At 51.0% G+C, this 26,146-nt stretch overlaps 2 protein-coding genes across 5 annotated transcripts in view; both read right to left on the bottom strand.

The window, feature by feature from the left end:
* kmt2d (lysine (K)-specific methyltransferase 2D) overlaps positions 1–17,647 on the bottom strand; it is a 31,376-nt gene extending 13,729 nt beyond the window's left edge. Inside the window, exons 1-35 of one of the 4 annotated variants that reach the window (XM_062458526.1) lie at positions 16,891–17,647; positions 14,275–14,357; positions 13,884–13,995; positions 13,540–13,739; positions 13,196–13,305; positions 12,855–13,017; positions 12,469–12,640; positions 12,140–12,254; positions 11,734–11,912; positions 11,201–11,490; positions 10,901–11,020; positions 9,982–10,760; positions 9,591–9,722; positions 9,196–9,309; positions 8,953–9,057; positions 8,612–8,793; positions 8,221–8,385; positions 7,897–8,006; positions 7,725–7,769; positions 7,355–7,537; positions 6,898–7,077; positions 6,641–6,769; positions 6,375–6,502; positions 6,108–6,243; positions 5,823–5,909; positions 5,643–5,720; positions 5,227–5,400; positions 4,947–5,016; positions 4,621–4,859; positions 4,422–4,495; positions 4,272–4,322; positions 2,542–4,161; positions 2,239–2,406; positions 2,013–2,128; positions 70–1,889 (exon numbers count right to left, since the gene is read on the bottom strand). In XM_062458526.1, coding sequence (XP_062314510.1) covers positions 70–1,889; positions 2,013–2,128; positions 2,239–2,406; positions 2,542–4,161; positions 4,272–4,322; positions 4,422–4,495; positions 4,621–4,859; positions 4,947–5,016; positions 5,227–5,400; positions 5,643–5,720; positions 5,823–5,909; positions 6,108–6,243; positions 6,375–6,502; positions 6,641–6,769; positions 6,898–7,077; positions 7,355–7,537; positions 7,725–7,769; positions 7,897–8,006; positions 8,221–8,385; positions 8,612–8,793; positions 8,953–9,057; positions 9,196–9,309; positions 9,591–9,722; positions 9,982–10,760; positions 10,901–11,020; positions 11,201–11,490; positions 11,734–11,912; positions 12,140–12,254; positions 12,469–12,640; positions 12,855–13,017; positions 13,196–13,305; positions 13,540–13,739; positions 13,884–13,995; positions 14,275–14,323 — 8,395 coding nt within the window. In that variant the 5' untranslated portion in view covers positions 14,324–14,357; positions 16,891–17,647. Of the gene's footprint in view, positions 1–69; positions 1,890–2,012; positions 2,129–2,238; positions 2,407–2,541; positions 4,162–4,271; positions 4,323–4,421; positions 4,496–4,620; positions 4,860–4,946; positions 5,017–5,226; positions 5,401–5,642; positions 5,721–5,822; positions 5,910–6,107; positions 6,244–6,374; positions 6,503–6,640; positions 6,770–6,897; positions 7,078–7,354; positions 7,538–7,724; positions 7,770–7,896; positions 8,007–8,220; positions 8,386–8,611; positions 8,794–8,952; positions 9,058–9,195; positions 9,310–9,590; positions 9,723–9,981; positions 10,761–10,900; positions 11,021–11,200; positions 11,491–11,733; positions 11,913–12,139; positions 12,255–12,468; positions 12,641–12,854; positions 13,018–13,195; positions 13,306–13,539; positions 13,740–13,883; positions 13,996–14,274; positions 14,358–14,883; positions 15,185–16,890 lie in introns of those variants that run through there. The other 3 variants (XM_062458525.1, XM_062458527.1, XM_062458528.1) reach the window with 3 other exon arrangements.
* A 2,568-nt stretch (positions 17,648–20,215) lies between these two features.
* dhh (desert hedgehog signaling molecule) lies at positions 20,216–25,921 on the bottom strand. Its single transcript, XM_062458524.1, has 3 exons — positions 25,042–25,921; positions 21,762–22,023; positions 20,216–21,567 (listed from the first exon to the last, which is right to left on the bottom strand). The coding sequence occupies exons 1-3, from the start codon at positions 25,348–25,350 to the stop codon at positions 20,759–20,761; spliced, it is 1,380 nt and encodes a 459-aa protein (XP_062314508.1). The 5' UTR covers positions 25,351–25,921; the 3' UTR covers positions 20,216–20,758.
* Between the last annotated feature and the right edge of the window lie 225 nt (positions 25,922–26,146).

The following is a 26,146-nucleotide window of genomic DNA, read 5'->3' as shown; positions in this document are numbered from 1 at the left end:
TTGGCAAATCAGTAAAACTCATTTAATGGAAAATATGAATGTATCTGTGCGCAAGTTCAAACTGCATACCTTTGTCAGGGAAAAAGTTGTTGGCCAACGGTGCCTGCTTGACCATTTGTTGCTGCTGCTGTGGATTTAGACCTGGATGCATGCCTCCTGGCTGCCCCATCCTCATCATGGCCTGCTGTTGAGCCATGGCCATGTGTGGTGGTGGTATCATCCCAGCTCCCAGAAGCCTTTGTTGCTGCTGTTGCTGCATAAGGTGTGGCGGGCGGGGCCCAATGCCAGGCTGTCCCATGATTCCCTGTGGTGGAGGGCGGTGGTGCTGCGGCAGCATGATCTGCCCAGGCCCTTGGGGATTGGGCTGCTGTTGAGAGGGCATGCCGTGCATTTGACCTGCCATCCCGCCCTGGTGGAGGCTGAGCTGCTGCTGCTGCTGCTGCTTCTGAAGCTCCTTCTTCTCGTGTTCCAGGAGATCCTGGATCAGCAGGGGCAGTTCACTCGCCTCCAAGGAGCTCTCCACTTTAGCCAGGTCTACGGCGGGGGAGTGCTGGCCCCCGACATCAGGCAGGCCTAGTGGGTCCTCTTCCAGGTCGGGGTGTGGGTTTGTTGGGGGGAAAGCTAGTGGGTCAGCTTGACCTGACAGAGAATACGGAACCCCTCCTAACCGTACAGAGCTCAACGAAGCAGGCTGGTTCTCAGGTTGTGTGGGGGGCTTCTTTGATTGGGTGGTCCCAGCCAGCAGCATGGACACAGCCTCGCCCATTTCGTCCTTCACCACAGCCTGGCCTGGCTGTAGCTGGGAAGTCAAGCCTCTGTCCTCCAGTTTGACCCTGGAGGTGTCTGCCGACTCCGAGGAGAGGGTCTGGGGGGTGGCAGAGGAACCTGAGGTCCCGGAAGGGTTCGTGAGAGTGTTTTCCACCTTTGGTTTAACTTCCACTTTGATGTCGGGACCAGCTGAGGTAGACGAGGGGCCTGGTGTTTCACCCTCCGCTTCCACCAACCGTAACTGGTCCGAAAACACATCTTTGGGGTCTCCCTGGTCGAGTTCGGGGTCGGTGTAAGCCAGCAAGTCAAATTCATCACTGTTGAGCAAGTCGTCCAGGTGTGGGTCAGTGGTCTCCAGGTTATCCAGGTTGCCCAGGTCGTCGTCCCCCTTGTCAGGGTCGAGGTCCAGAGCGAGGTCGTCCTCATCCTCCACTCCTCCCTCCCCAGTAGCACCACCGAGCCCTTTTGGGACAAACTGATCCTCCAGATCAGGCTCTGGAAGGTCAATACTGGGGTCTACCGGAGCAGCCTGGGCCTCTGTACTGGCGTGTGGAGGCTGCTGATGCTGGCCAGGGTGAGTGGCGGGAGTGTGAGGGGTAGGAGGGGCTCCCTGGGGCTGGAGCTGGCCATGTGGGACCGAAACAGGGTTCTGCTGGGGCATCATCATCGACAGGCCACCCTGCTGCAAACCCATCCGAGAGTCTCTGACACCGTCAGCTTGGGGGTCTACTCCTTGAGGCATTTGAGCCTGCTGAACGTAAGAGCCGGCCATATCCTGCTGAGGGATGAACAGACGTGGCCGGGGCGGGGGTCCTCGCTGGAGGAACTGGGGTCCCAGGGGAAGCCTCGGGGCGTTGTGCCTCAGCTCGATGAACTGTGGCGGGGGCCCGGGGCCCATGGACTGCATGGCTTCCCCTCCAGGGCCAGGCATCATGGAACGGGGGTTAGCCATGCCCTGAATTGCCTGGATGTTGATAGGGGCGTTGAGGTGGTGCCGGGGCCCCACAGCTTCCATGCCTGGTGGCTGGGGGAATCTCCGTGGCCCTGGGGCCTGACCGTGCCACTGGTGAGGGAATGGAGGGCGAGAGTACACGCCCTGGGGATTGCCTGGACCTGGTTGTCTGGAAACGAGGAGCACAAAAAACACTTTGTTACAACACAGGAGAAGGTAACAGAGAATACTGGGTCGGAAAATGTTAAGTTTGCGGCCATCTTATCTTTGTATCCAAGAAGTTGACAGGTACCTGAGTGCATTGGGGTCCATCATGGCAGGTGTCCCCGGGGGTGGAGGACGGTGGACGACTGCATTCCCTGCCATTGAAGCCTGCGCTGCAACAGCAGAGCCAGCAGCAGCTCGATCCTTCAGGAACAACACCACAATACACTGTTAGAGCCATACGCAAACAACACTAACCTACGCGCACTTTACATTTGACTTTTTCCATGACATCTCGTTTGAAAATGGCGTACCTGAGGGTATGGTGGGGGTGCACGGTGAGTTTTATCTTGCTGGAATGCAGCCATCTCTCCTCCGGGCCAGCTGGGAGCAGCGGTGTTGGCAGCAGCAGCCTCTTTCTCTTGCCTAATTGTGTTTTTCTGCATTTGCTGTCTGATGAGAAACTCCCTCAGTCTCTGTCGCTGCAAGAGGAAAAGAATAGCCAAGGTTTTATCAAGTTCAGAAACAACTTAATTACATTTTCAAATAAATAATCACCAGGGAAATACTATACTAATGCGTGTCTGGGCAACCGACCATAGTGCGAGAATCCATACCTGTCTGTGCTTCTCCAACTCAGAGGGACTGAGGCCAACCAGGGCAGGATCTTGGGTTCCAGACATGTCGGGCATCTCGTGGGGGCCTGGCATAGCCTGGGGATGAGGTGCCTCTGGAGGGCGGACCGCCGTGGCGTCCTGAGTGCCGGAAGAGGAGGGCCCCCTCTGGTGAAAGTTCTCTGTACTCATGGCCTGGGCCTGCTGTAGCTGGACCTGGCCCATCTGAGTGTCACCAAAAGGCATGCGTGCCTGATAGCTGGCCATGTTGGGGCTGCGGCTGAAAGCAGGTTGTGCAGAGGGCTTCCCCGAGAGAGGGTCCCCCCCAGGGTTAGAGGTGGGTGGTATCTGAGGTTGAGGTGGCTGGTTGGGGTGAGGTGAGCCTCTGTAGGCGGGGGTACCTTCAGGGGTTGCAGAGGCGGGGCGAGGGGGCTTGTGCATGGCAGCGAACGGGTCTCTGGACTGTGGCCGCGACGGAGGCCGGGAGTAAGGGTCGGGGGACTGGAAGCGCTGGGTAGCCGGTGACTGGGCGTTGAAGCCATCGTTGGAGAGGGCTCCTGGGGTGAGGGGGGACTGACAGCTGCCCTGGGACTGAGGGCTGGAGGGGATTCTAGGGCAGGACTCCTGCTGCTGGGCCCCAGGGTGCCTCTGCGGCAGAGGGGAGCAGCTGTCCCCAGGCTGGGGCCGGGGGGTGAGGGGGGGCTGTGTGTAGGGGTCAGAGGGAGACTGCCTGTAGCCCTCAGAGGGGTGGTTGGGAGACGCTCCAGGATGGAGCTGCCCACCCTCCCCTTGGTGCATCCGTGGGGTCATGGGTGCCTTGAACAGTCCGTCCTCCGAATCCAGCATTCCGGCAGGCGAGCCTGTGCCATGGTCCAGCCTGCCGGCAGAGGAGGAGCGGGGGGAGGGAGCACTCATATCAGCCCTGTACTGGCCCATCCCTGCAGGGGAGGAGACTACCGCAGAGGGGGATGGGGTGGAACCATAGTCCGGCCGCCCCATCCCTTGCTGGCTTCGGAAAGGGTCTCCGTAGTGGGTGGTGTGGGGCGGGGAGAATAGGGGGGAGTCCCCGGGCCCACCTCCTCTTGATCGAGGGCTTCCTGGTAGTCCTAGGTGCTCCTGAGAGCCTTGCTGGGACTGTGGGAGGAGACCATGTTGCTGCTGCTGCGGTCTGAAGTAGGGGTCCACCTGCTGGGCCCGTCGTGGAGTCCCAGGAGTCCCTGGTTGCATGTCGAAGGGGCCGAGGCTGGCCGGCCGTCCCTGAGGAAGACCCTGTGGGCCGCTATGGGGGTAACCTGAGGAGGCCTGCAGGGGGCTGGCCCCGGCCTGGGTGTAGGGCGTGGAGGGATGGGAATGATGGTGGGGGGACTGGGGAGGCAGCTTGGCGAAGGGGTCCGAGCGGACGTCCACAGACCCCGGAGTCTTGAGGGGCCCCTCCGGGAAGAAGGCGGAAGAGGAACCAGAGTCGGGCGGAAAGGGGAAAGGGCTCTCGGCGGAGCTGGGCTGGGAGGAGGTGGAGGCAGAACCTGAGGGGGGCGGGATCTGGAGGTGAAGGCTGGGCCTCTCTCCCTTCACCCGGCCAGTGGGCTCCGACTTGATGGGCCTGCACACCTGACTCTCTGCCTGCTGTGGAGCAGACAAGCAGAGGGTAAGAGGAGGACACACACGTCGAACAAACACCCACACGCATCGTTCCATCTGCATCGTTTCCAAGTCAGTCCACCTCTGCCCCTCACCTTCTGTGCTTTGTTGATGCGTTGAGCTGCTCGGTTGTCTTTGGCCTTTTGCTGAAGGGATGAAAATCAACAACACAGTGTGTGAGGGGCCGTGGGTTCCAAATGCTTCCTTAGCAGAATTCTGCTTCTAGGATTCAGACGAAGACTCACCAGGAAAGGAACCTTGTCGGCGGCAGACACCTTCCTCCAGATCTTCATGATCTGTTTACACCGACTGGACCAGTCTGAGGACAGGGAGGAATCACAACGTGGGACTATTTATATTCCGTTACAACAGGCCTAAGACGTGACATTATTGGGAGGGATAGACAGCTCTCTGGGAGGTCAGACCCAGGGTCCACCTGCTCACCTGGATAATCCTGCTTGAGCGTGGGGAAGTTGGTGTTGGCGTACAGCACGGGAGAGATGGTGGAGAGCTCGCCTAGCTCCTCGTCCTTCTCCCAGCGCTGGAGGCTGCGCTGGTTGTAGGACAGCCCGTCGCCGTCGGCCTCCGTTGGGGTGGGTGGGGTGGAGGGGGTGGCCGGCGTGGAGGGGGTGGCCCAGGGGCTATCCTCTCCGCCGTCTGGACTGAAAAGGCCTCCCCGGTCCCTGTACACAGTACCAGAAAAGCAATCATTACATTTGGATTCTAGGGAGGGTAACACAGGAGGTTGTGTGTCAGGTACTGGGCCTTACCGCATGTCAAAAAACGGAGACTGAGAGAGACCAGGGAAGGAGTCCATCATCCCAGCTGAGGGCAGGGACCCTGAGAGAGATGAACACGTGTGCTTAGAGACCCTGACACGACATTACACTGACTGAACACTACTTTTATTCTAGTGACACGTTCAAAAAGTCTAAAAAGGTCTACACTTTTACTCAAACTAGCGTTGGCATTAGTAAAAGGGGATCCAGCTTCACATCCATGTGCACTAACATCCATTTTTAACCCCAGTTGTGCTTCCTGTGGGCTTACCTGACAGGACAGTTCTCTGCGGCAGAGTGCTGCGGTTCAGCTCCCCCTTGCTGCCATCCAGGATGGGCCTCATGCCCCCCTGCAGGGAGCCCCCCAGCGAGGAGCCCTCAGACACCCCCAGAACCTTCCGGAAAAACTGCTCAGAGTCCTGGCTGTCCACCCCCTGTGGAAGATCTAGGGTGGACAGGGAGGGAGTTAGGACAGTAGGACAATTACATGACTACTACCTAAATCTATAGTATTAATAAAGTCATTCATTATTTAACATTACCCCATTTTAAGCAAGCAGAAGCATTTGGACAATTTGACTTTAAAGCAAAAGCAAAGTTGCAAATCACTTGCATGCAAAACAGCACATTTACATCCATGTAATCAACATATTGCTTTTTTATTTATTTATTTAGTTTGAACCCTACCTTCAGACTTCTCTGCGCTGGAACCTTGCGGGTCGCTTAAGCCCTGTTCCTTGGTGGATGGCATGGATGCAGAAACACCTGCAACCACAGACAAGACACAGTCAAGCCTCTCTATCCCCACACAGGAATACGTTGAACAGAGTGACATCGAAACATGCCTTATTTTAGAGGGACACCCACCTGCTGTCTCTCCATGTGGCTGGCCTCCATCTCCTGCTTCCTGCTTCAGGTGCAGACCGCCCCCCATCACTCGCTCCCCGCTCCCTGCTGCCAGGGTGCACACACACAGTCATTAAGTTCACAATCCAGTGTCAGAAACCATTCCAGGCATAGGGTTAGGTATGTTAAGTATGTGATATATGTGGGGTGTGTGTGCATGGGGGGGGGGGGGGGGAGCGCATGTTAACATTTGTTATGTTTGGACAAACATCACGTAGAGGCTATGGTATGTGCCTGTGGTCTTACCCTCTGGGACAAGAGGTCTGGGCCCCGGCTGGGTGGGCGGAGGGGGCCGGTGGAGGCCCAAGCCGTGCCTCTGGCCCGGGGGCACCATGGCGGCCTTCTTACTGAGGTCCATCAGGGTCTTGCCGAAAAAAGCCTCCTGCAGGCGTCAGGAATGGTGTGAGGAGAGGAGAAGGTCATGGAAGGGACTGGGCACTGGGGTCTCTAGTCGGGGTGCACCTGCCACGTAGTCACCCGAGCTTGAAGTGCAGGTGGTGTGGGAAGACGTACCTGTAGGTAGCCAGGGAACATGTCCTCCAGCTTGCTCTTCTTCCTGCCTCTGCGTTTCTTGGCCTGCTCCCCCTCACCCTCGACGGGCTTCGGCTCCAGAGCGCTGTCGGTGTCCGGATGGGGCCCTGCTGCCCAAAACGAGACACGAGACAACTTTTGAACAGTGCACGGCACATCCTTTGGACGCAAGTCAACTCTTTTCCACCCCCCTCCACGCGAGGAGGACAGGACTTCTCTTAAGAATCACACGATGTACGTCTACAAACCGTGAAAAGACTCGCCTTCTTCTAGAACTTTCTCTCCGTCGCCTGCAGCCTCGCCAGACAGCTGGGCGAACAGCCCCTTCTTCATCCGCGTGTGGCACTTCCTCTGGCGCACCATGAAGCCACCGATACCTGCGGCACACCACAACACAGGTCAGACGCCCTGCCCCAACGTGCATTTCCAGCCCGTTTCTGGGACATTCCGTTCGTTTTGTCCGACGCGACGTGGAAGTAGCCCCCCCCCACCCCCTCACACTAACCCGGTCTGTAGGGTTTCCTCTTCCTCTTCTTCCCGTCATCCATCTCCTCCGCCCCGCCTTTCAGACCCTCGCAGTCAGCCCCGCCCTCGGGGCCCCCCTCCGCCCCCCTCTCTCCTCCGTCACGGTCGGGGCTCCCCGGGGGTTCCAGCTTGGGCTCGCACTCCATGGGCTCTCCACAGGCTGCGGGGAGGGAGGGGGAGGCAAGACAGGGGGAGGAGACATCCAGGTAAACATCAGGCTCTCTGACTACCCCCACTGACGGCTTATTGCCAGCACAATAATAAAGCCCCGTTCCGTTCATTCCTTTAACACAGGCCTGCGAGGGAGGCACAAAGCTGCAACAATCCCACCTTGAACAATGTAAAAGACTGTGCCTGAACAATCCCTAGATATACCTAAAACACATTTCCCCCAAGCCGACATACAAACAACAAGAACCCAGCGCGTGTGTGCGTACCTTTGCCCTCGTCTGCGTCGCCCTCCTTCAGCTCCATGCCGTCGGGCCCCACGTCGCCGCACAGCGCCCCCAGGCGGTTGCGGCGCTGCCGTCTCTTGTGCAGGGGCGACATGGAGATGCTGCGCAGCAGGGACATGCCCGACTCGGTCAGCCACACCCCCTCCAGCCTGTAGAACTGGGGCTCTGCACACACACACACACAGGGGCTGCAATCATGCGTGTGCTTATTGACAGGCTCACAGTGGGACACCGCTAGTCCCTCGGTGAGTTCAACAGTGTGTATGGATGGCGCTGATTGCCCAACGTCTTTGTGCTGACGGAACAATCCAGAAACCACAGAGGAAGAAAAAAGGGGGTTCAAACAACCAACCTGGCTCCTTGATCTTTATTGACGCCATGATGGATGACTCGGTGACTGTAAACAGAGAAAGATTATTCATTGGTTTTTAGTAATTCGATGAGTTCATCCTAATGCCGTTACCAAACTAAATGAACAAAATGGAAGAATGCATTGTGAGGTTGGGGAAGGCCTGTGGTCTTACTTATGGGTTTGGGGATGTAGGGGGTGCAGGACGTGCAGGCGAAGCCCTCGTCAGACGCCTGCTCCACCTCGTCCTCTGTGTACAGGCTCTCACACACGGCGTGCACCCACCTGAGACACGCAGGGAGGGATGCCGACATGGCAACAAGCGTCACGCCACGGTACAGATCAAAGGGCGGGAGAAGGCGCAAGCGAGCGTCGCGTTGTGGCATCGGCATCATGAATTATTCTCAATGGCTATTCCCCGCTAGTATTCATTAGCTGCTTAGAAGCGTAGCGGCTGCTTACAGGAGTAGCAGATGTGTGTGTGATTAGCGCTCCTCACCGGTCGCAGTGTTGGCACTGCAGAAGCAGCTCCTCCTCCATGAAGTTCTCCCGGCACACGGGGCAGGTGACCAGGCTGGCACAGGGGCCACAGTGGGTGTAGTTATTCTGCCACTCGCAGTGGAACCCCGGGGAACTCACCCCGCACTGCATACAGCACACGCACCTGCCAGGACACACACACACACACACACACACACAGAGAGAGAGGATCAGCCATCTGGTTCCAACACTCAAATTCTAGGTGATTTCCGAGGTTCAGAGGCAGAGCAGCTGGATAACTCTGTGGCCTTGTTGCAAGGATCGGCTGGGATTTCATTTTTTTTTTTTTTTTGCATAACGCGGTGCTCGTTTCCATGTCACCCCGTGCAGTCCCGCGCCCGGAGTCTTACCATTTGCACTTCCAGCCCCCCTTGGGGACGGTGTGCAGGGGCGGCTCCAGGCAGTAGGTGTGGTAGCTGACGTCGCAGTCGTCGCACAGCAGCAGCCGGGCGGGGTCCGAGGCCTTGCCGCACACCTCGCACACGATGCACTCCAGACAGCGCCAGCCCTTGCGCAGCATCATCTTGGTGATCTGCAAGATGGGGGAGCGACGTGTCACACAGAACCCGCCGGGTTAGGATACTGGATGCGGGTCTAGACCACGGGCTCAGATTGCCTCGGGATGCGAATCGTGAATATCGAGAGTAAACGCGAAAGCGCAAGAGTCCTGGGTTGGGGGTCCCGGACTTACTTTGCTGTTGACGCAGTACGGGTGGTAACACTGGGCGCATTGGGCACACGCCAACAGCTGGCCTTCCACGCCGCGGCCGAAACTGCCACACACCACACACATGTCCTGAGGGGCGGGAGAGGGGGGGGGGCAGAGACGGACAAACAAGGAGAGAGAGTGAACCTAAGTGTGTGGGCTCATGAAAGGGATGTTGGGTTGGCTCCATGCTGCCAGTGGGAAAAAGGGGTTGGGGGGGGTGCTCACCTGAAGTAGGACAAATTTGTCCGTGTTGGAGAAGAGCACCACCGTGTTCTGCATGGTGTCATCTTCCTCCTCCTCTTCCTCCTTGCTCAATCCAGTGTCTGACGTCATACTCAGCTGTGGGAGGGAGGACAAGAGGTCAGACGAGCGTTGAGAAATCAGGAGCACTGAACGATCCTCTCCTCCGGTCTCATGTGAAGAGAAGGGGGGGCAGGAGGAGGGGACAGACCAGCGATTGGAACGAGCATTTCCAAAAAGAAAATGTATTTTTAGAAGGCTTTTTGAAGTCACTATCTATCGTTGTGGTTATCTTTAAATCAGGTCGCATTGGTGTCGAGTCCCTGGTGAAGAAAGGCAGAATAAATGGCTGTGTGTGGAGCGACTGGGTTCAGACTCACCAGGAAGGCGTCGATGCAAGAGGCCATGGCTTTGAGGCGTGACCTCCCGCGACCCCTGCCACCGCCGGCGCCCACTCCGCCTCCTCCTCCTCCCCTGGGCCTCCGCTTGCCTGGGAAGCCACTGCTCCGCCCCTGAGAGAGCCACCGAGACAACCGTCACACATCACAGCACCAACAGTACAACTGCCAGAGTAAGCATCCTGTTAGCAATGATTAGCATATGATCCATGTACTGCATGGTCAGTAACGCTAAGTTCAGCTAAAGTCAGTAACGCCAAGTTCAGCTATGCTAATTAACGACGCTAACTCAAGATACCCTGGCCAGTAATGCTAAGCTAAACCTAAGTACCACTCAAGGGCGGCGGGCGAGGCGACCACAGCGAAGCGTTACCTGCTTGACTCTCGAGCGCCCGGGCGAGCCCCTCCTCTTGGCCTTGTCCCCGTCGCACTTGAGCGGGTCGAAGGGCAGCGAGTCGTCCGTCTCGGTGAGCAGCGAGTCGGAGCGCGAGCGCCCGGCCGGCACCAGGCTCAGCTCCATGGACAGCTGGGCGTCGGGCTCGGCCGGGGAGCCCAGGAAGCCGCTGCTGCTCTCGTCCCCGTGGCTCAGGTTGGACGTGTCGTCCAGCAGGAGGTCCGCCTTGCCCTCCTGCTCCGCCGGCTCCACCTTGATCTTCACGGGCTCCTCCTCGTCCTCCTCCTCGTCCTCCTCGCCCTTGGCGTCCTCGTCCTCCTCCTCCTCCTCGTCGGAGGGGACGGGCCTGTCCTCCGCGTCCGCGCTCTTCCGGGGAGCCGGGGGGGGAGGAGAGGAGGAGGGGGCCGCCTTTTCCTTTATCGCCACCTCTTCCGTGTCCATGGAGGCAGGCTCCTCCTCCTTCTCCTGTGTGGAGGTGGCAGGGGCGGGTGACTGGGGCGAGGCTTGGTTGGATGGCTTTGGGGGGTGAACTTCCTCACTACCCTGCTCCTCTTCTTGTGTGGTGGGCTGCTCTGCTGAGGGCTTGACCTCCGTCTCCTCCTCCTCCTCCTCTTCCTGCTCTGGTGCTGCTGTGCGCTCAGCCTCAGAGCCAGCCTCTACTGGGGGGCCAGGGACAGGGCTGGCAGCCTCCCCCGTCCTCTCTTCACCTCCATCTGCAGCCAAACATGAGGCCTCCTGTTCCGAGTTCACGCCTTCTTCTGTCAGGGTGAAGGCAAGCAAGGTTTATGGAGGGGTTTAAAAGCATGCGCCTTGGTTGCATAACATTCAGCATCACGCCGCATGGGTTCTCTGGGACTGAAGGGTACAGGAGGGTGACCTGTAGAGATTCCGGGCTCACCTGGGACGTCAGAAGAGGGGGTGGGGAGTTCGGAGGGGACAGCGTCCTTCGGTTCCTGCCGAGGCCCCTCCTCTACTGCGCCGCCGTCTGCAGCCTTCTCAACCCCACCCGGCTCCATTCCTGGGGGGGGGGGAAGGGAACACACACACTCAGCGGTTAATTATCACACTACAAACCTCTTTCCACTCACACCACTCAGGTGGGCCTCAGAGCTCTGGAGCTGTGGTGTGCGAGCGAGGGGGACTTGAGTGAGGAGTGTGTGCTAGCTGCTGTTCCAGCTGGTCGTGAGCGCAAGCCTACCCAGCTCCATGGGCGTCTCCTCGTCTGGCTTCCCCTCCGCCTGGGCCACCGCCTCCTCCTCCTTCTCCTCCTTCTCCTCCTTCTCCTCCCCCTCCTGGTCGGCAGTCATCTGGATCGTCACCTCCACCGTGGTCTCCCGGGTCTCGGGGGTTCTCGCTTCCGCCGCCGCGTCTGCCTGGATGGCTGGCTCCGGCTGGGACGCCCCGCAGAGGAGGCACGCGCGCTTCTCGCCGGCGGGGGGCGCCTCCCCCGCCGCCGCCGCCGCCGAGGCACACTCGCTGTGCACGCACCTGGGGAGACACACGCCGGGCGAGGGGAGGGTCAGGAAGAGAAACGTGGATTTTCAGCTGCGCGTTGTTCGACACGCGGACGTTCCCAAAGTGTGTGCGGCTCGTCTCCTCAAAAAACGTGCGGCGGGATAAGAAAACTTTTGACTCCTAGAGCGTGGGAAACTGTCCCGTCCGGGGGGGGGCACAGTTCCACGTGGGACGTAGCGGGGTCTTTCCAACTGCTGTCTGGTCGGCGGGACTCACCGCTGGCAGGCGGAGCAGCGCTGCGGGCTGACCGACGGCTCCACCGCTTTCCCGCAGACGCCGCACGCGGAGGCGCGGCGCTGCTGGCAGCCCTCGCAGCGGGCGTAGTTGTCGAACCACTGGGCCGAGCCCGGCAGCGTTAGCCCGCGGGCGCCGCAGTCCGTGCACACGCGACACCGCTGGGACGGGGGGTGAGGGAGAAAAGGTCATTCACATCAATTGAGCTGCGGTAAATATCAGAGGACAAGGTTCCGTGGCAAAACTTCAGCCCCCCCCCCCCCCCCCCAAAAAAAATGAAAGCAATAACAGAGTAAGCTGGTGTGAATGCTGTTATTCCCCCGTGAGGGGAATACACATGGAAAAAAGGCTTTGGCGCAGGGCCCCAGAGCACATGCAATGTACTCACTCGACACTTCCACGGGTCGGAGGGGAGGGAGTCCATGGCAGGCTGCAAACAGAAGGTGTGATAACCCTTATCGCAGGCGTCACACACCAGCATCTTAGAGTCCTCTCCTGGTTGCCTGAGAGGGGGGGGGGGGAAGAACACGTAAGCAAAAAAAAGAAAAACGATCCTACGAATCATTCCATCCACCACGGCAAACACGGTTCCCTGGAGTAAGTAATCCTAGGACAGCTTCCCATAAACTCGTTTTAGGATTCTCTCTCGAAAAAGGTGTCGGTTCACCAATGACCTCGAGGCCTTGGGTGTGATGTTGGGGGTGGGGCCGGTCTCACCTGCAGGTCTGGCACACTTTGCACTCCGGGCACTGCCAGCCCGAGCGCTGGATGGGCGTGGCACTGATCTCCAGGCAGGCGGCGTGGTAGTGCTGGCCGCAGCCCGTGCAGAACAGCAGGTCCGCCAGCTCTCCGGCAGAGTCGCACACAGCGCAGCGCGCCTCCTCGCCGACTAGACAGGTCATACACAGTTGGATTTAATTCAAGAAGAAAAGAAAAGACATTTTAAAACATCGGCCAAACACTGAAGTTCGTCTTGTGAAGCTAGACCAGTCTCATTCCATCATTTTCCCCTATCCAGTCAACATCTTCCTACAAAACGGAATCTTCAACTATCATAAAAGCCACTTGTGTGTGTGTGTGTGTGTGTGTGTGTGTGTCCTCACCCATCTCCTCAGCCTTGTCGATGTGCTCGGGGCAGAGGAGAGCCAGCTGCTTCAAAGACTGGAAGGAGCCGCTGGCGGCCGAGCAGGGGAAGTGGTAGAACCGTGAGCAGCCCTCGGCGCGGCAGCGGATGGTCGCGCCCAGCCTTTTGCAATATTCACACAGCTGAAAAGTAGATGTTGGAGGTGTGAGAGCCGTTGAGTCTAACAAGTCCATTTTCCCACCCCACCCTTCCCCATTTCATTTCGATTTTAAGCAACCCAAGTGTCACGTAAAAACAGGGAGGAACGATCCAACAAAATACGGATGGGCCGGTCACAGCCGTGACTCTTTGTGAACATACCCTCTGTGTCCCTGAGATGACGGCCTTGTCCACGTTCTCCAGCTCTTCGGCCCCCGTTTGCTTTACCCCCTCTGACCACACCGCACACCAGTGATGCAGCCAGCAGCCCCCTGGTCAACGCCCCCCCAAGCACACAGGTTAGAAACTCCATTTTAGACAAGTTCAGAAGGTTGTGCCAATAACATAAAAGGGGATGAATGCGAAAGAAGTTCACTCCACTACGACCGGCTTGAAGTGTGGATGAGACTATGGATGAGACCATGTCAGAGACCATGTCAGAATGGCTGCATATCCGATGTGTGGGTCTGTGTGAGGGGTGGGTTTCGAAAGAAGGAAACTCCTACCCGTATCGTCGAAGAGCGCTGCCACGCAGGACTCGGACAGTCCGATGGAAGACAGGTCATCGTTCCCGGGCCCCGGCAGTGAGGATTCTGAGGGCTCCAGGGGCGGCCGCTCGGAAGATGGCCCAAAATGGCGGAGCTCCCGTTGTCCATGCAAGCTGCGCTCCACGCAGTTACAGAGAGCGCAGGCCCTCGCGCCCTCCCTGCCCAAACACATTCATGTCATTATCCTCCAGAAAAGCAGAAAAAGCATAGTTTCCCCATTTGAAAGCCCATTTAAATAGGTATACTATGTACATCTATGCATCTCTGGCATGACAGTACACTCATCTTTGGTATGGACTTACACAGGTGTGTGGAAAGTGGCAGCAGGAGTGTCAGACACATCCTCTGCTGGCGGAGGGGCAGCTAACACACTCTCTGAGGGCAGAGGCTGCTTTATACTGGCGCTGTCATCAGCTGCAGGAGGAGAAATATTTTAGAACTTTGTTTTAAAAGTTGTACATGAAACGCATTATCCCTTGTGTGAGGTAAGAGTCATTTGTACTGCGCAATTGAATCTTGCGCCTTTTCTACCATCATCACCCACACATTTGAATCTTTGTAGTACATCAAATGAAAACATTTGAATCTATAGAAATATCCTTAAAAGTATCCTCACGGAAGATAAACAACTTGACATGTCTGACGCATGAACTTGTGTGAATCCTACAATAGTAACAATTCTCCCCCACTTACCTGTTGGTTCAGAGTCATTCTCTTCGCAGTTTGATTTCTGCTCATCCATCCCCTCTACTAGTTTTGACCTCCTTGACAGAGATCTAAACATGGGTGAGAAAGGAAACGCCAGTTTAGAGAGTTAGTAAGGCCCAAAAACAAAACATAACTCATCACCTAATATTAAAACTGGATAAACAGTAGATTTTTACGTTTGTTTTTACGTTAGCTATGCGTTCTGGTCTGCCTTGCTATAGTCTATCCTTAAGGTTACTAGTGTGCTTCGGCTTGCAACTCTGTTGTCGAACATGACAAGTCGCTCTGGATAAGAGCGTCTGCTAAATGACTAAATGATATGCCATAAAACAATCTAGCTAGCAGACATTAGAGATGGAAAGGGAAAAATACATAGAAATGTAGTTGAATGTTGCGTAATAGTGTTGCAAACTGCCAACAGTTCAGAAGAAAAAAAAATCACCGAGGCTTTCCTACTACCGGGACCAAGCTCGATATTTTGTACCGTCGCTGTTCAAATAATGCTGATTTAACGCCTATTAACTATTGTATTAAAGTCAATGTACTATTAATTATAACAACATCATAATAATCATCTTCAAAACGAATCTTTACCTGCATCAGAGACCTAAAAGCATCGTTGTGTTTTATACAACGGCATCTAGTGTATCTAGCTATCATCTGCGATTCGATCTATCTCGCAAAAAAAATATGGCTGTTTTATGTCTTGGTAAAATTTAGCTAGCAAGTAGCTAGCTAGTTGATGCCGCTACGTCGTTAATTCTGTCTCGTTCCGCGTATCTTGCTACGGACAGGACGGAATCACAAAGTATCTGCATGAAAATAGCGCCATTGCTTGGTTATATCAGAACAGTTTTAGACATTCCATTTTTGATTACCCTGCGAAGCATAATCCAACCCGGCACAAACAGTGTTTAAAATGTACACAATGAAGGAACTGAAATTTTGTTTTCTTTAAATAAAACAACCCTAAAGCGAGATACACAAAGAAAATACAACTTCCGTATACTATACTTCCTGTTGTATCAGTGTCGAATTCGTGCTGAAACTTCCTATTGCCATTAACAGTTCCGCGGATAACCCCTGTACTAACTAACCCCTGTACTAATTATCTGAGATATACTTGTCTCGACTCTGGCACACCACATTGTTTTACTGATATTGATTGTAAACCTTACCAATGGGGTCACCATTATGTATTAAAACAATATTGCATAGCATCAAAACATGCACACTGTCATACGTTTCCCTTACATAATGTTGCCATACAGTAATAAGCCGGTACAAAATGTTGTGTTGGTAAAGTACTTTGCATTGTGTACATAATAACACAAATATAAATGTAGAAAATGTTACCAAAAACGTCCAAACAAACCCATGACCATGTAGGACTCAACGGTGTAATGCTTGTAGGTCTGCTATACAGTTGGATCAAAAATTATATAAGTAGCCTACGGATAGCCTACTGCTGCATATTAAATGATCGAATTTGGCGTTCCCACAGCAACCTACAGTTAAATCTACGAAAGCACAAACTGCTTAAACATCCTCTCAATATCTCATCCATCTGTCTGGATGTTTGGAAGTGCAAAGTGTTCACCCAGTTTCGGATGTGCTTTCATGTAGAGGCGGCTTGGTCCTTTACTTGTCATTAGATCGAGCAGAAGTGATCGTTTTAAGAAAATAGACTAAGTTCTCATAATTTCCAATGCTCACTGCAAGCTTGCCATTAGTGGCGCTCGCCTGCTCGTGCGCCTTGTCCAATTGTATGAGCTGTGCCTTTGGGACCTAAACCGATCAAAGGCGTTGATCATTAGGATTACGTTTGCATTAGGCCTTTATGAAAGCAACTGGCCAGATAGTTGCAATTCATTTTAGCATTAAACCTACAGCATCTAAATGGATATAGGACGCGCAGTGACGTAAAACCTGGACTTCGATAGAATTGTACTCAGTTACAGTACACACTATCAAAATCAAAGGCCGACAGGGATGGCAAATTATTAGTTTTAGAACTGCGGTGCAAGATCGCTTTCTAAATGCTCAAGCCATCGTTGTGTACAGTCACAGTACTTTACAATCGTTTGTCATGTTGTTGAAACAGAGATGGCTATATTGCCAAACAGTAATATTCTTGCTAGCCAGCTACACTATTATGGTGTGATCTACCAAAAACACATATCTTGCAGTACACAAAACACTAATCCCTGAAGCTAACGTTACCTTAGCTAGCAAAGCACAGTTAGGAAGATAGCTAAATTAGCAGATTAATTCTGCCTGGCTATGTTTGCTAGCTAGCAGGATAACTGCCTTCAGGCATTTTTTTTCCTTACTAGACTGGCAAGGTGTTCAACTTCAAACGAACTCGTTTTGTGCTACTTTGACAAGTTTGCTAGCACTATATACAAAGTAGTGTGGTCTGTCTGCCTCAGACTCCGTTCATTTCTACAGACAACTGTAGCGCAACAATGTTAGCTAGTACAGTAGTAGAGCTATCTTAACAAGTACAAGAACTAGCACTGGCTAGCTGACTAACCTCGAATGGCTGGCTAAGGTCAGGCAATTGCTTTGTATTACAAGTTGGTATTATCAACGACTCACCTTACAATTTGATGGTAGTGTCCTCATACATCAGAACAGGAAAGCCACATTCCTGGTTGTTTCATTCTAAGCAGCGGGCTACAACTTGCTAGCCGGCTGAAAAGGTAGAGGAGTGGGGGAAGTGCACGGCGGGTGGCTAGCTAGCTAGTAAGAGTTCTACGTCGCGTTAGCCTAACGCCAGCAAGCACGCCGTTGGGGACTGGATAACTAGAGCGACGACGTTGAAAACGTTAGGTTGCTAGTAGTTCCTTTGAATGAGCTAGTCACCCAGAAAGCACACATCTCGAGCCCAAATATCCGGATCATGGACTGAGAGAGTTATGACACCTTTTGTGATAAGTAACTCGAATCAGATGGGCCAAACCTGCTGAATTAGCTACCGAGTCAGGGGTAGGTAGTAATAACCAACTGAGCTACAATAGCTAACATTGCAAGTAGTTAGAGCTAGCTAGACTAATATTGCTAGCTGGCGTTGTCGCGATGTCTCTGCAGCAGATTGGTGCTACCAACCGAGTCGTAGAATTACTGCCGAGACAAGTCCTGTCAAGTGACACAAAACAATCCTATTTGATCTTCCATTAAAACAAATTGCCATTATATTTCAAATGCGTTGATAGAGTAACATAGTTTCTCAATGCCTAACGTATGAACTAACAAGATACCCTTGTCCGGGTCAACATCATCAAACTGCATCGAATGTTTTTCGTCCATTGGCTTCTTCTGGCTAGCGCAAAGTAGCTCGCATAGCTAACTACCTCACTTATTAGCAAAGAGCTAGGGCTAATAACAACAACGTCAAACACAACTAGTTGTGTACGCGCCACACCGCACGGCACAATAAGCCAAATTTGTACTGTAAGTAGAGAAAGATTATTGCACAACTAACAATAAAGCACAAAAAAGAGATTCATGTTGATGGTAAATAAAAGGGTTTTTCTTTTGGACCAAAGTTGGGATCTCTGATCTCCCCCAAGTCCAAGTACAACCCCTTGTAACTGAAAAATAATCAGTATCTAATTAGGAAGTTAACTAGTTAGTAACTTGTACGTTTTAATGAATACATGGCCAGAAATAACTTAATACGCTATATACACAATGCTTTCTGACAAGTTAAATAATACATAGCCCTGCATTATCTGAGTGACTTTGTAAATTCACCAGCAACTCTTGGCCCCAAATGACTGGCTCGCAATTTCCATTTGCTCAGAACCCATTCCAAGGAGACCACCAAGCTCTTGCACAGGCCCGTAGCCAGCCTAGGTTCTTTTTTCTTCTTCAAAAAGTGGACCTTTTAGCAGTTTTTCCCCTCATGTTGTATTCAATTATGATTTTAAAACAAAAAACCTTTGACTGTGTGTGTGTGTGTGTGGGGGGGGGGGGGGGGGGGGGTCGTTACCCAAACCCCCCCAGTCTACGGGCTGTTGCACCATAGGTTACCCCAACACAGTATTACATTTAAAGGCCTGCAAGGTCAAGATCTTTTAACCCTTGTGTTATCTTCGGGTCATTCTGACCCATCAGTCATTGTGACCCACCGTCGTATTGCGACAGATTTACCGCATACAAAGACAAAGTGAAGCATTTTCTTTTAACCGTTGGGCTGTCTCAGACCCCCCACATTGCAAAGGTTAAAAGAAAATTATTTTAATTTGTTTTTGTATTGGGTAAAATTGGGTAAACACAACGATGGTTCGTTATGAACCTTTGGGTCATGTGACCCGAAGGCAGCACGAGGGTTAAGTTCCGTCCAGAACCCCTTAAACGGCCATCCAGAAGTGTTACTCACAAGCACTTATTACAAAATCATCAGAAAACCCCAGTGTAATATATTGCAAATATACATTTGACACACGTGACATGATCTACCACAATTAGTATTTGAACACACTTCATAGAGCCTTCTTTAACTGGCAGACCTTCTCACCCATTTCAGTTAGCTGTTGTGGACATACAAGTTCAGTTCAAACATGAATATGACCTACAGGAGGCAATAGTCTGTTCAGAGATTTCAAATTATTTTGCCAATGAGTGTACAAGACAGTATCCCTTCAATTCTTTCAAAATAGTTTCATTGTCATCCAGGCACCTAATGGTCATATGCATTTTCAGATTGGAACAGGCGATTAAGATACTTAGATATTGGTGCCCCTGACAGGATTAGTCTACGCCTATTCAGTTTGAGCACAATTGGGATTGGATTTTGGAGGTCTGGGACTGGTTAACCTGCAATGACTCCACAGTCAACACTGATTGGTTATGTGGATAAGTAGTGGGCCTCTCCTATTGGGTAGATTGATGCCAGTGATGTGAGAGGGTGCTACTGTAATGCGTTCATGGTGCGTTCCCATCTGCTTCCTCTATCTCAAGGATAATCCCCTGGAATACCTCCACATCTGTCTGCTACAAAACGAAGCACAACAATAAAATACAATTTTGTGCTCTCATTGTATATTTTTGGACTCCTCTATTCAGCGCTCTGGAATACAAATGTGCCTGTTATCATCCACCTGCCGTTACATAAAAGCATTACCCTGGTTTTAGGCAAATCCTGTCTAATTTCCCAAGTGTAGGACACAAACAGAATTATTTTTGAGTTTTGTTCTAGTTGTGTACTTGTAATTATAAGACTAGAAAAATTAAGTTGATTGGAAAGTCATTAGATTGTGGATTGGTGTCAGAGACAACATTGCAGTGGTAACCACTTTACTCAATACTAGTTTTGAGTCGATACTTTGTTTTACTGACTACTTACAGAATGAAATAACATGGTATTCAAGGGGAAATCCCACATGGTGTTTTGCATTAAAACTTCTATTAAAGCGTGGGAAAAGGAAAATTATTGTTCTTTTTATGGAAGGGATTTCGTATCTCTTGCCAGGAAATCAACAAGACACTTTTTGTTATGTTTTGTAACAGCATCATTTAAGTATGGGGTCAACCCCTCCACAAGGGGGTGTCGAACACTGATCAAGACTACAGTGAATATCATGCATCCCGTTTTGGCATACACAGATAAAGGGAGCTTCTTGGAACAACTATGATTATTCAACATGGGTACTGTTGACACATGTTGAAACCTTTGTGCACTCAAAATAATAAATGATAAAGCATGGTAAAGCATGATACACTCAGAGAGATGAGGTAGCTTGAGGGAGAACATGTCATTGTTTCTCATCCGCCTGGTGTTCAGCCCCTTGTGACTTACACAAAATAGACCAAGAGATAACTCCATTCTGTCCTCTATACATTTGTTTGCAAATAAACTGAAAGGGGGGAAATCTTTTTTTTATTATATGTGTGAAAAGATTCAAGAAACACGAGTAGATATTTAGCATATATTACATCTGTTTAATTACTTGTGGTAATAAAGATATAACAAAAAGTAAGGTAAAAGTTAGGTGTCCAATACATTGCTACATTTATACATTATGATTCAAAAGGTACAAAAATAAAGCTTTTATTGTTTCTGGCAAATATTTCCTCTTTTACCGGAATAATAAAGTATATGGACATCAACCATTTCTTTTCTTGGAAATAGATTAAATGAGTTAACGGTACAATTTAAGAAACTAATCAGTTTATATAGACAGTTATGCCCATACCACTTCTCAGTACAAACACATATTTTACATACATTTACTTTAACCAACCATAAAAATGTCAAATGAATGTCATGTGAAAATTGTTACATAAATTACATTGCAAATCCAGTGAGTGAAATAAAGCAAATAAACCATGTTCAGTGCAATGACAAATGATATGGCACAAGTGAAAAAAGGTAGACGCATCAATTTAAATCTATGTACGTAATGACACTGTTTTTCATTAGCAGTCAGTAGCAGTGTCCCAGTGCTGAACTAATGGTCCCTTAAAGATGAAATGACTTTGCGTCTAGACATATTCGTCCAAGGCTGTGCAGCAGTCTGGCATACCAGTGCACGTTTGACACTTCCTCCTGCACGGTGTCACAATTCCTCACAACGTCTCTAATAAGAGATACTGTGAGATTGTTACGGTAACTTGAAATGTCTTTGTTGGCATGCACACAGCTAAACACTGGTCTTCCCCAATAGGTATTCTTTGTGGCACCTAACTTGGACTCGGTGGTTTTTCCTCCTGGTGGCTTCTCTTCCCAAACCAGCTGGCTGAAGGAGAGCAATAGTCTGAGAGGCCCGAACGCCCAGTGTGCCAGTCTGTGGTCCTCCACGGCTGCATAGCTGGAGGCCAGTACCCCATCCACAAACAGAGTGCCGTGTTCAGTCAGTGGCGCATATACACCTACCCCCTCCTCCACAGATATAGACATGATCTTGGATGGTTGAACGCCACCGGCCACATAGACGAGCACATAGTCCCCCAGCTTGGCTCGACTGGCGAACAGAGCCGGGTACTCACTGGGGTTGAGTTTGTAGCGAGGAGACAGGAAGACAAGATGGTGGGGGGTCAGGGCGAGGCAGTGGCTGTCTTCCGTGCACAGAACCAGGAACGTGGACCTGCTTTCGCGGTCCCTGTGCAGAAACGAGAGCACACGGCTGAAGACGGCTTGACCCGACTCGGACAAAGTCATCACCCTGTCCCCCGGAGCCAGAGACGACAGGTCCTTCTGTCCCTGCCCGGCCACGGTCACCTGAGCCCATCCCGGAAAGCAGCCTCCCTTCTCCACTGCCACTGAGTGATCTGAAGGAGAGAAACAAGAGACAGAGACAATACCTTACTGAAGAAATGAGACAGTGAATAGGACACAATAATACAATTGGCCACTAACCTTGCGGTAGTAGACCTACAGCCGGGATAAGGACAAGGACCAGCCAGATGAGGCCAACCATTGAAAACTGCAGTGAACGTTATGCAATACGTCCCAGTGGTCTTACCAGCTTTGACAGAGCAGTGGACGTGATACTTGGACTCGTAGTGTACCCAGTCAAAGCCGGCCTCCACCGCCATCTGGGCCAGGAGCCCGTACTTGTGGGAGTCTCTGTCCGAGGTGGTGATGTCCACGGCTCGGCCCTCATAGTGGAGGGAGTTGGGGGGGTGGTGGCCGTCCTCGTCCCAGGCCTCCGTCACCCTGAGGCGCACACCGGGCCACTGGTTCATCACAGCTATGGCCAGCTTGTTCAGACAGTCCTTACAGCGCTGAGAGAGATGGGGAAGAGAGAGACGGAGGGAGACACAGAGAAATAAAGTTGCAAGTCTTTTTTTTTCTTTTTCTCAAAGGCCAGTGCCTATTATTGATTCATGAGCTGCGGTTGTCGCATTATGGGCATACTTTTGTGTGTTTGTGTACGTGGGTGTGTGCACACACCCGTGGTTGCCTATGGTATTTCTGTTGATTATCTACATCGATACACTTGGCTCTGTTCCGACCAGTGCAACGCTTGTTGCCTTCTGAAACCCCCTCAAGCGGAGGTGACCGAGACACTTTTCATCACTCATTAACAAAGTTATACGCCCAACTTGAGACAGTGAGCAGATATGAGTTCCCTGTCTAACGTCCGGTGTGACTGCAGCACAGAATCTCCTCTCTGTCTTCCACTGAAACCTTTGTCAAGCAGCGCCAAATACCGCAGCATGTCTGGAAAGGCGCCACGCTAACATGCGAACACAACAAATGCAATATACATCACACTCCGTATGTTTTCCACATATTTACATACGAGAGAGAGAAAAATACATATGGAAATATACGCATGCATATTTTCGAGGCTTTAAAAGGTCACCCTCCACCCCTCCTGACCTGAGGACAACGCTACTGTATCCAGTCGAGTACTGTCCTACATTCCTGAGGTTCTTTTTCACAGAATGACAGAAGAATCAAGGCCGTTCTCTTTGTATCCAGTGATGACTTTCCTCATTGTCACCCCTGACACATTTGATCAGAAAGGGATACTCTTACGCCTACACGAGCGCAATGTTCCAAGCTGCCACATGAAAGGAGCGGCTCCTGAGAGATGTCTCTGAATGTGGGACTGCTGTGTTAACATGGTGCTAAAGAGGGCCATGTCATTGTACTGTCAAGCCAGCATAGTGATTTCCCTGCATCAACGATGAAACAACAAGCTCGATTGGGATTGGTCAGAATATTAGAAACACAGGAGGCGTGTGCGCCAGTAACCGGGTTTGGAGCAGATAGAAGGAGAAACTTACAAAAACCAAGTGTGTTGACCGTGATCCAGTGAAAGAGTGTGAGAGAGATCAGGGAGAGAGTGAGAAGAGAGAGGAGGAAGAGGGAGTGAGAGCGAGGGGCAGCGCAACAAGGCAGCAAGGTTCAGGGCAAGTGTGAGGGTAGAGGGGGAGGAATGTATGGGCATGCACTTGGGAATGTGACAGTGAGAGTGAGAAAGAGAGAGGGACTGAAAACAAACTGGGCACATTTCTTCTTGCAATTCCATTGAGGAGAGGCGTTTCATTGTCAAAACTACAATGCGGCTTTTCCGACAGGACCATTACTTCAACAGGCGAGAATTTTGTATAGGCGACCCTTTCGGAGTTTCCAAATGATACACAAAGAAGTTCTTTCAAGTCTGTGCACACACACACACTCACACGTACTCAGACTGGACATTAGAAGGGCACACACAGGCAACCACAGATTTTCATCACATACTTTACAAGCATTGATTAGAAAGTCAAAAACGTAAAACTGATTTAAATGCACAATAATTCAAAAGATCTCAAAATGGTCTGAATCTAATTAAGTGATCAGTAGATTCAGTGAAACGTCTGAATCCCCCATCAACGTATCACATCAGACCACTTCTAAGGTCTGAGGCCCGAATAACTGATCACAGGTGTTCTTCACATTTCTATTTGTTAGATCAAGTCACTTTTTGTGGGAAAAAATGTGTGTAATACTGCTGAGAAAGAGACAATGAGATACATTGTAACGCAAATTTATGACACACTTGACAACAGAGGGTTGAAAATATCAATGATGCGTGGAAAACAACAAGGCTTTTATTGTTCTGTGACCTCAAATCAAAATGCCAAGATCACACTGTGGCTTCCTTGATATTCTAAAGAGGTCAGATATGAGTGCTGCCGGGGTTCTTTGTCTTAACTCATTATGGGCCGAGTGGAAATTCTATTTGAGTAACCAATACCTAAAATACTTGAATGCAGTATCCAGGGGAACTGTCTAAAAAAAGGGTTGAAGAGGGACATTGTTCAGACAGAATTTGGGGTTTAAAACTGCACGTTTTACAGGTTTCTTTATGGAGGCCAGTTTAGAACAAGGGATTTAGCACAACAAAAACTCTAAATGACCTAAAAAACATTTCAATACAAGGATAAATTATTCTACATAGCACACATTCTTTCCCCAGTGTACACTATGCAAGGTTATGTGCATCACATGCATATCCCACCTAGTATGCACACATAGACCAAGCAAGTGGAACCAGAGGAATCGTTTAATTACTGGGGCAACAAAGAGTTTGGTTAAAGATTAAAAGGAAATGATCCTGAGGGGGAACTCATTCTCCTGGAGCATAATATTGAATTACATCCTGATCTCCCCATGCCGACAAAGGACTGAGGGGGAGTGTGGGTAAAAAAATAATATAACACCTTAACCGAACTAATTTGGTAAAGAAGAAAGTTCTCAGGGGAATAGCGGAACACCTTTATATCGATTGGCTGGCCGTCAAGGCTAAACTGGAAATGCTTGAAAAACACAAAACATGACAAGGCGCCCTCTCAAGTCGCACGTGGTCATTATCAAATTGTTTGTAGTCCTTTTGAGAATGTCACTTTGGAGCAAGGCACTTTGTATACACATTTTGTATAAGCTATATGAACTGTAATACATACTTTATTGAAACACCCCATCTTTTGACACCCAATCCACCCCATCCACTAGGCCTGAAGGTTGTAGTTCACCTAGCGTCCAGCAGAGGGATGTTCTCCCAGAGTCAGAGAACCTGGCAATTTGACTCCGGTTAGGGAGCATCACTCTCCATGGTACAGGTCCAATACTAACCCCACATTTACTGTACCCCGGTCACTAGTCAGGCCTACCTAACTAAGGTCAATGGAGGGTAGTGACCCATCAAATACATTCTTGAAGCCCGTATTCACACTTCAGAAATGAAACTAAGCTTGCATGATTGGGCTTGATTAACCATTACACACACTTCAACCTTGAGGGTTTACCTTTGTCATGAAGCGGTCAGCCCTGGTGTTTTCCTCATCTTTGAAGTCAATGTCGGTATTGTAGTTACACACCAGCTCGTTAAAACGTTCAGAGTTGAGTGTGATCTTGCCCTCGGCTCTCCCGCTGGCCCCCAAGTTGTTTTCCGAGAAGTTGGGGACAAACTGCTTGTAGGACATCGGGGTGAGTTTCCTAGGCTTCGTGCGGATGCCATGACCCGGGCCGGGTCCGCATCCCTGGACAAGCCATGCCCATGTGCACGCTGCCAGCAGGCTGAGTGGTGCCAGGCGTGCCCACCAGGACGGCTTCATTGGGGAATGTTCTGGGACCCGGGTATCAGTGACCCACAAAGCCCACCATGAGAGCCCAGGTCTGGTCACGCGTTTGCATTCGAAGAGCTTTCAGTTCCAGGTCCATTCCAGATCAGGGGTAATAAATGAGGATGACTTTAATACTAATTCAAGTTCCAAATTCACAGATTCAGATGTAGGAGGGTGTTTGTCAATATATAAAGCTATTTTTTTAAATCAAAGAAATATCTTTGATGTAAATGGGAATACATGTTATCCTTATTGGTCCTTTGGAGATAGAGGTATCTGTCGTCAGACAGGTGTTTTCAGGATCTTCCAGTTATCTATCGCTTCTCTGTGTCGGTAGTTTCGTAGCAATACGCAGACCCAACCGGCACTTTGCTCTTCTGAGCCGCGTGGTAAAGATTCCCTTGTGAATTTATTTGAGTGTCAATCGCATCCTTGTCCTCGGTTCAGCAGTAACTCTCGTGAAGTTTTGGCCGTCCGCTGTCTTCTCTCGCGTTTAAGCGCTCTTAAACGCAGTGCGCCGGCCATTGGGTCTTATTAGTGTCTGGACGAGATTGCCCTCCCTTCCTCTGCGCGCTCCCAATGCGACAGCACACGCCTCCAATTCAACACATGATTACTTACTTACGTACTTAGTGCAGCACTTATTGTTGGTAAAAGGTGGCTATACTTTTTCCCCATTTGAGGGAGCAATGTCGATTACCATTGTTTCTGCCATGCGTAACGTTACGCACAAAATGTTGAGGTGGAAAGGAGGAAGATGTCAGCCTATGTTCAATCACAAATCACA

Source organism: Osmerus eperlanus, chromosome 4 (assembly GCF_963692335.1).
Source record: "Osmerus eperlanus chromosome 4, fOsmEpe2.1, whole genome shotgun sequence".
Taxonomy (NCBI): domain Eukaryota; kingdom Metazoa; phylum Chordata; class Actinopteri; order Osmeriformes; family Osmeridae; genus Osmerus; species Osmerus eperlanus.
The sequence above is the reverse complement of the archived record's forward strand: the minus strand, read 5'-3'. Positions and strand labels throughout refer to the sequence as shown.